The 9,521-nt window shown below is 36.3% G+C and overlaps 1 protein-coding gene across 1 annotated transcript in view; it reads right to left on the bottom strand.

The window, feature by feature from the left end:
• The window catches only part of NXPE3 (neurexophilin and PC-esterase domain family member 3), a 17,391-nt gene extending 10,087 nt beyond the window's left edge, over positions 1-7,304 (bottom strand). Inside the window, exons 1-2 of the mRNA XM_015813199.1 lie at positions 7,277-7,304; positions 1,115-1,339 (exon numbers count right to left, since the gene is read on the bottom strand). Coding sequence (XP_015668685.1) covers positions 1,115-1,207 — 93 coding nt within the window. The 5' untranslated portion in view covers positions 1,208-1,339; positions 7,277-7,304. The remainder of the gene's footprint in view (positions 1-1,114; positions 1,340-7,276) is intronic.
• Positions 7,305-9,521: the final 2,217 nt, after the last annotated feature.

A 9,521-nucleotide genomic window follows, 5' to 3' on the forward strand; every position in this document is an offset into this window, starting at 1 on the left:
GTGTGTATTTCAATGTGTAGCCCTTTGTTCTTCAAGAAGATTAGTATAAAAACTGAAGTCTAATCCCGCCCTCCTCGTTCAGAATTGCCTATCTCTAATATGCCTCTGAACCTTGCGCAAATAAACTTCTCTGCTAAACCCCTCTGGAATTCGTAAGAGTTCTTTCGTTTTCCACAAGAATTTTGGCACCTCCAGATGGGACTCTTATGAAGAGGCCGTTGTCCTGCCAGACGGACTGCCCTGTGGGAAACCCCTCTCCTATCGGTGATATCTCCAAGCCCGGTCCATGGCCTTTGACTACGGGGAGACCTCGACGGGAGGAAAGGGAATTTACCACCAGCGAAGCATTTCAATCAAGGATCCACTGAGGGGAGCAGACAGGTCTTTTAATCCACAGGAGGGTCTGGAACACCTGCAGGCAAGTATTATAAAAAGGGGTACCTGATCCCATTTGGGTCAGAAGAGGGAATTGATCAATCCCTAAGAAGACAAAGGTGGCGTCCTTAAGTCTTCAATAGGTAGGATTGTGTGGGTGGTTAAACCATCGCAGTTCCTGCTGAGTGACCGTTGGAAATTCCGGGGCTCCAGGTCGGTGGTAGTGTTTTAAGGTAGGATGGGAGGAAAACAGACTAAGGAGGGCGTTGGTCAGACGCCACTCCAGTGTATGTTGGCAAATTTTAAAAAAGTGTTTACTAGTTCAGAGGCATATTAGAGATAGGCAATTCTGAACCTTGCGCAAATAAACTTCTCTGCTAAACCCCTCTGGAATTCGTAAGAGTTCTTTCGTTTTCCACAAGACTTTCCTTTGTTTTCCTCCTTAGTGGTTTGGGCTTAAGAGGTGGGTGTGCAGTAGGCAAACAGCATAGCATTATAAAGTATTGAGAAACTAATCATAACGTTCAAAGCTCTTGTAATCATCAAAAGAGATAAAAAATAAATTACAGTTAAATATGTTATCTTTATGTGTCAAGACATGGCATTTTTCCAATAAGTAAAGTAGAGCAATATATTCATAATCCCTGAAAACTATTTATCTATCATGGGAAGACCTGGATGGTAAGAAAAAAGAACATTCAAATTATTTGGCCAGTTCTTGGAGGGTTAAGTAACTTACCTCTAGTTGATAAAAGTTGTGGACAAATGCCAAAATAACCAACAGTGCCAGAAAGAAGCACAAAATATGGGTTTTGGAGCAATGAGGCCACATGATCCCCTCATCTCTTTCTCATCTACGTAAGATGCTACCACGCTGCCCATATTCCACAGGTATCAACTTCATTGTTACACAACATCACATAAATACTGTAGCATCAAGAGGCTTCTGTAACATCATCATTTTCTGTAAAGAATTTTAAATTTTTTATTAGACCTTGAATACAGCTAAAAGAAATAAGTTTATATCTGAGAATCAACAATATTAAAAAAATATATACAAGTAGTCCTCAAGCTGTAATCACTCTTTCAATGACCTTTCAAACTTACAAAGGCACTGAACTAGTGATATATACAACCTGTTCTTTAAGTTCTAACTGACAGCATCCCCACACTCATGTGATTGTGACCTTTCAATTACATCATTGCAGCAGGCTGCATGATTGCCATTTGTGATCTTCCATTCTGGATTCCCGCAAGCAAAGTCAGTGGAGAATCCAGCAGGGAAGGTCACAAGCCACTCTATTAGTCTGTTTTTTGCTGCTCTTTCTCCCAAAGAGGCCACTGCAGAATATAAGATCCATACTCCATTGCACCACCTACCCACCCACCCACCCTCTGTAACATACTCACTCACAGCACCTGCTTGCTCACATTTCCTGCCAGTTCACTCTCTCCAGTGCCTGCCCATGTTTCCTGCTGGCCCACCCTCCCCAGTATCTGTGTTGGCCTACCCGTGCTCCCCAGGACCTGTCCCCATTCCTTGCTGGCCTGCCCAAGGGTCTTACCAGCTTGTCTATGAGTTCAAGCCCTGTCTTAGTCTTGAAAGCCAGCTGGGTGATTTTGGACCAGTCACTCTCTCTCAGCCCAACTCACCTCACAGGGTTGTTGTGGGGAAAATAGGAGGAGGAAGGTGTATTGGGTATGTTCACCGCCTGGAGTTATTTGTAAAAATAACAAAGGCAGGAAATGAGTGAGTGAGTGAGTGAGTGAGTGAGTGAGTGAATGAATAAATAATCACTCAATCAATCTTGAAAAAATCAGGACAGACCAAAGGAACTCTGTTTTCACACAGCCTGTAATTTGGAATTTTCTATCATGAGATGTGGTGCTGGCTACCAGCTTGGCTGGCTACAAAAAAGTATAGGGCCAGTTGATGGAAGTGATGGGGATCAATGGCTATTAGCCTTGATGGCAATGTGACTCCTACTGAAACACATCTGCAGGGAAACTAGTACTTTTCCTTGTGCAGTTGTCAGCCACTGTAAGAGCAGATTGCTAGACTATAGATGGCCAGGGGACCAATGTTCTTATAAGAATCAGATTAGTTGACTATCCATGTGTATCAACAACAAAAATCTAGTTTCAACTTAGTATTAGTCTACAAAACTCTTGGTATCGTTATATGCACTTGCAAGATAGTTTGGAAGTAACCGTGTATATTCTTTTGTAAAATTTTCTCTTAAGTTAAAACATAATGTATATTTCAGTCCTTTTAGTCATATCTTCTCCCATCTGGTGCATTTGTATATTATAACCAAAATTCTTGGCCCATTTGAACATGTACTCTTTAACTTGTTGTTTCCTGTTTCAAATGTCAATAAAAGCTTAAACATGTTAACAATAACACATTCATCATTTGTACATAATACAGTCATAAATTTTGTGTAATTCAGTTTATCTTTTTATCTAGATTAAACATTTACCCTTAAATGTACATATGAGAACCACTGAAAACTAAATTGTTCTGCAATTGTTCTCTTGATTTTATTTTCAGTTTGCTATGATCTTGTTATAAGTATTTTGACGATGAATTGCAAAAAATCAGCATTCTATTTTAGGCAATAGAAAGTTACTAGATGGCTGGATAGATGCAAACAGAGCATTAATTCTTAAAGAAGATCAATACTTAACTTTATCAAAAGATTATCATCTAGACAATAACTACAAGGTATTTATGATGATTCTAGCTAAACGGATAAAAAAGAAGACAGTTAAGAGATATTAATATTGGCATTTTGGATATTTAAAACAACACAATAAAAAGGCTGTATTGGTCTTCTTGACAAATAGACATTTGACAACTTGAATTTCACACAAGACAGATTGTTAAGGGAGAATTAACAAAACCTGTGGAGACACAGAAACAAACTAGACAACAGTGCCTTTTATTGCTATTGTTATTCATCCTAACTCTTGAAGTTTTGACTAGAAATAAAGACAGGTTGAGAGAATTACTGAACAGAAGAGAAATATGTAAACTAAGAGCATTTGTTGATGATTTGGTTGTAATCTTTACAACCTTTAAGAAATTAAGGATATGTTAAAATGGGAAAAAAATACAGTTATCATTGCCAGGTAAAATGTCTATGATAAAAATGAATGTATTACCTAGAATTGGGGGGGGGGGGGTTTCAAACCATACCTACCTTGAAAACCTCTGCATAATTTAAACACTATAGTCTTTGACTGATTCTTCAAGATTTTGTTTTGTATTAGTAGTTGATCTAGTGCTATTTCCTACACTTTCCAGTATTTTCTCATGGTAAATCTGACAGTTAGAAAGAAAACTGAATTTCTACCTTTTCCAGATTTATGTGAAGCTACTACTCCAACAAGAATAGAAGTGAGCTGCCATATGGCTATTTTTTAATAAAGGAATGATGTCTCACTATTATTTCAGAAAAAGAAAGCAATATTCCCTAGTGACTGATCAGCCACAATCTAGTAAGTAACCAGAAACCCATAATCTAAGAGCTGGATTTTTTTTCTAGCACTGACATTTACATCATGACTTTATTGATTCTTTCCCTGCCAGACTGTCAGTTCTATTAAATGAAGAACCTGTCTTGCAATATTTTATAGATATGATACTCCAAAAGATATTCCACGTTGTGAACAGATACATGAACTAGGGAAGAACAACTGAATATACAAAATTGGTGGATCAGGAACCAGGGGGAAAAAGAGGCTGAGGTGTCATGGCTGCCCATTCACAATCTAATAAATGTCTGCACTCAGACATGATGATGATTTTCCAAGAACCTCATCATTTTGAATGTGGCAAACTTGGCAGACTACAATTGGCTCCTTTAGAGACTTTATCTGTATCTCAAAATATATTTCTTGCCAACTATTTCTAACCAACTATTAATGCCGAATTCCCCATTTGGCAGTCCAAAGTTAGTAACAACAAGCATTAGTTCAAGTCCTGAAGCCCCAGGCATGATTCTATCATTTAAAAATGTCCTTTCAAAAATTTAATGAGGAAAAAAATGTAATTCATTACATTTCTTATCTATTTGCATATGAATACTGAAATTCATATTTCAATATTTTCCAAGCCTTACATTCTATATCAATGCAAAAACAAAAAAAAGGAAATAAAATACAATGGTCTTCAGTATTTTTTCTAAATCATTTTAGAAAATCAATTACAATCATATAAATGCCTCAAAACTTCAGATAATGCTACATGATTAAACAGCAATTATACATAATTTGGTTTCTACATAGGTTGGTGCCTACCTTTTCAATGAGAGAATATATACTTTATTGCTGATCTGGAGCAAGACTGCCCACTTTTCCCCCCAGGAAGACAGCCATAGTTGCTATAATTGTTACCTGGCATTATTATTAATTTAAATTGTAATATTAACATCTTTAACTAAGCCTCTTGTCTAACTTCAGGAAAACTTAAGATACTAACCCAGCTGGGAAATAGTAATGTAATCCATAAATCAGCCACTTGTGGAATATTATCTAGAATCAATGTTTTCCATTGGTGACATCTCAGATGTAATCAGTGTTTTTTTAATTGTTTGATTACTTGATTTCTGACATATCATATATATCAAATGTATCATTTGCTTCTGTACCCTATAAAAACACTTGATACACTATTAATAAATGACTTTTTTTATCTGTATACTTGGTGATTTGTATTTTTGGATGGGCAAAGGAGGTAAAAACATCTCTTTCAAATTCTTGGATTAAGTTCTTTTCGGCTCTATGCCAAACTTGGGGTATTTGAATTTCAAGGCAACATTCTCATGTTCTGCATGTGATTATATTGGGGACTATGGGAAACTACTACTATGGGAAACAAGCCATGGAAGTTTTTATGTTTTTATGAGTTTTGTCTTTCGCAACTAGAATTTAGCTGTAAAAGAAAAATGAAATACAACTAGGATGGAAACCATTCTCACGATTTTAGATTCCTCTATACAGTAAACATCTTTTTATATTTCCCTGTGGACAGTTGGAAACTATTTGTCCCCGGCAAATCGAACATTATGTCGAGAAGGAGAAATAATGGAGGAGGGAGAACCCAAGTTAGAGTAGGGCTAACATTCCCCCTTTCTCCTGCACAATTAATTTCAGCTGCTCCAAGGTTGCACTGAAATCCATTTCATGTTAAGTCCATAATTTGGATTTCTGAGCTATTTGAGAACAAAAGAATCAATATAACATAATGACTAGCTGTACATAACTGTTTTCCTTCTGTGGAAGGCCATCACATGAAGCCTAAGCGAACAGTTAAGATAAAGTCTAAGGTGGTCACTGCAGCAAAAAGTAAACCGGGCAAGCTCAGTTCGGTCATAAAGTTCACTAATTTAGATTCTTCAATTTCATTGCATCATTTTTAATTCACCCCAGCTAACGTGAATCGAACCATTTCAACGAGCCTCAAATGAGAGGAGCTGATTACCTCGCTGATGACAGAGGGGAAAAAAAACCCCAGTTAAATCCGAAAGATATTATACAGGATTTGCAAGCAAGAGCGTTTTCAAGAGCACCGTTAACAGACATCCTAAGTCGCTCCTCTGCAGGTGCTGCACCCATCGCTTCCCGCACTCTTTGGGTCATTATGGGTCCATCGCTCGGGGAGGCCTTCTCGTTCATCCAATGGGATCCCCCCTCCCCCTCCCCCTCCCCCTCCCCCGAGAACAGAAAACCGCTCATTCACAGCTACGATCCTGTGCCGCATTTACCAGGCCATTCAAGCAGAGCCGAGAGGCAAGACAGCCTACTTCTGCCGCAATTCCAGACGACTGAGCCGAAATCCGCATGCTCGCCTCGCCCACTTCCTTTTATCTGGCTGATAGTTGACCGAAGGGCTTGAAAAGGCAAAGACCCCAACGGCAAAGGAGGGGGTCGGCCGCTTTCGCTCCGCCTTCCACTGGCCCGTTCTCTGTTATTGCGCAAGCACAGACCCGCGTGGTCTATCCTTGTTTTGGTATTTAAGCAGACACAATCTAGCTTGTTTGGACTTGAATTGTTGTGTACTATTGTATTGATAAGTGGCTGTCTACTTCCTCTGATGCGTTGCCTCCTTATTCTTTCGTTGCGTCCTTTATTTTTTGGGTCTGCTGTCTGAACTGAATGGAGCGATTCCATTGAATATATTTCTTATCCGCTCACTAACGCTTTATAGAGGCATGTGTGGTAAAGTTAAACGTTCTTTTCAGTTTCTGGTTCTTAGAAATAGGCTATGGAAAGCCAAAGAGCATATATTTAAAATGCACTGCTAAAACACTGTAAACCGGCAGTTTTAAGATTTGTGGAAAGACCATCCCGAGTTCAAGCTGGATAGCACATAACATTCAAACGTCATGATTTTGATATTCAGGATCTGTTCCTCTTTTTTTTTTTTTGTAACACATTGCTTTCTAACCTTGGATTTAAGGATGATTAAAAATGAATTCAGTGACCAAGTTGGCATATGGCACTAAGCCACAACTACAATTTGCATAAACAGCCTAAGCCATAAACCAAGATTTACAAACCATGATGTCTGTGTTCATATAGTGTCCTATACTGTAATGCAGCAAAGCGTGCAAAAGCCCAAGTGCATTGTACAAAATCTCACAAATATTCTCATGGTATGAAATAAAAGCTTGACTAAGATCCATCAAATATTATTTTATCTTACTTATAAAAATAGAAATTAAAAATCTAAAAAAACTCTTCCAGGAGTGTTAGGAATACAATTTTAGAATAAAAAGTAAAGTTAAGTGACATGTACTCTGTAAAATTTCTACACACAGACAGTAAGATTTCTACACAAAATTTCTACACGTAGATTGCAAGATTTCTACACAATTTCTACATGTACAAGTACCTTGTAAGAGTTCTGCACGTAGGCTATAGGATTTCCACATTGAGCTGTAGGATTTCATCATAAAGTACATATAAGGGAATAGGTGAAGCAAAATAGTAAGGGGCAGGGATAATGTATTTTGTTTAGGCGGCTCTGATACGATTGTAACCTCAGAGGAGGGGCCAAGGCGTTGGGATAGAATGTATATAATGTGTGTCTTTGTTGTGACTAGGTGTGGCTCAAATATTTATTTGGAGTCCACCACGCTTTGCAAACCGTTGTATCCAATAAATCTCTATCTAATTTCAACTTGCTGTTTGGTGTTATTCAGTGGGCTAGAATTTCTACCAACAGGAGCATTGTCTTCTTCACTACTGGGTGTTTAGAAAATGCAGTTTTACCCATCAACTACCATTTGAAGCTTTCCAATTCCAATTTCTATGTACTGAGGGCTCACAAAAAAACCCCATATTAATCTGACAGCAAATAAATCATTTCAGACTTACAAGCATCTCATAATTCAGAATACTTTATTACATCAAAATAAATTATTCCCAAATGCAAATTTTCAAAAATTGAAGCATGCAGATTATATTTTTAATCCAGATTATAAAAACTATATTACAGTCAGATTAAGTTTTCTGTCAATAGGTTTCAGGCTGAGCAAAATACCATGATCAAGTATGAAATCATGTTGCTTATTTGCAGTCTAGAGACCTTTTCAAGGACATTTTTTTAAATAATATCTTTTTAAGAGTGTTTTTTCCCCTAGTATTACTCCTCTTTTTGACAATGACCTGGAAGCTTTTAAATTTGGTAACAGCATTAGATTATAGTATATGGCTTTGCAGAGGTCATATGGAATTTACCTAGTTTATAAACAATAATCACTTTATCAATACTGATTGATCTGAAATTAATAAGGCCATATTTTTATTTTCAGATTTAGCCAAACTTATATTAAAGATAATAAAATTGTGCTTATGTAAAAGTAGAATTCACTGATCTCAGTAAAAAAAAGCTCTTACGTTAAAGATTAAAGCCAAAATATTGAATCTGAAATATTTATATTTACACAGACTGCAAACACACACAAAAGCAATAAATACCAGCTTCTTCATATAACAGTAATTACAAGTAAAGAGTTACTTAGAGGAAAATGAAATTAAAAAATACAATTTAATAAACAATTATTTTTTTTAAAAAAAAAATAGGAGTTGGTTTATTATTCCTAAAAAATTGTTGTAGACTGTTCAGATTTGGGTTACAAGAGAAAAAGAGAAGTGGTTTCTCTCGCACGATTTCACTTAAAAGCTTTCATAAAGAGAGGATATACTTGGAAAAAGTATCTGACTCAGAATACATTACATACCATAGTTTATACTACTACATTGTCTTGACTTCTTTGCTAGTTGGGAGGAAGAAAGTTTTCCATTTCCACTCTTTATTATGAATCAGAGACGCAGAATTGAGTATTTAGACATATAGGGGTTTATAACAGAAACAGGAGATCCGAAAAATGTGTTTCTCTTCTCCACTTATTCCTTATTCCTTTCCTGCTGCTTATTTCAATAAAAGGGCTCATGGGTCATGCTCATCAAAAAAGTCTTTAAAAAAGTTTAATTTGCTTTATTTACTTGTCATGCTAAGTCCTAAAATGTGTACAAACAATGATTTCCCAAATACGCAAATCTGAAACTAAACAAACCAAACTATAACAATATTATGTATAAATCGAGGCAATGAATGTTAATTCATTTATCTCAGAATATGTTTTCAGTATATAAATTTAAGTTTTTTAAAGTAATGCATCAACTTTCTCTTATGTATCCAGTAAGAAACCAATAACAATTTGAATCAAATAAAACTGCATTGTATAATTTAAATATTCATATATATTCTTTCCCAAGATAAAAGTAAATGTACCTTTCCTCTCCATAATGCTGTAACTTTCTGATAACAAAAATATCACACGCAATCAAAATCTTGTAACAAATGTTTATATTCTATGCAAGCAATGTACCTACGCAGTATATTATGCAATATGTAAAAGCTGATTCAAATGATATGAGTGTTAAATTTTTGATTTTACACATTAATAACGAATAAACAAAGGCTTTGTGTATGTGGCTTTTGAAGCTCCACTGTTATAAATAAACACAATATGATCATTTGGAAGCTTCTTTGAAAATTGGACTCATGAACTCTTTTAGCACTTGCAAAAGATGTAGGTTTTTTCATTATTTTTTTAAAATGTATTGCAGCA

Source organism: Protobothrops mucrosquamatus, unplaced genomic scaffold (assembly GCF_001527695.2).
Source record: "Protobothrops mucrosquamatus isolate PMUCROS unplaced genomic scaffold, P.Mucros_1.0 scaffold_68, whole genome shotgun sequence".
Lineage (NCBI taxonomy): Eukaryota > Metazoa > Chordata > Lepidosauria > Squamata > Viperidae > Protobothrops > Protobothrops mucrosquamatus.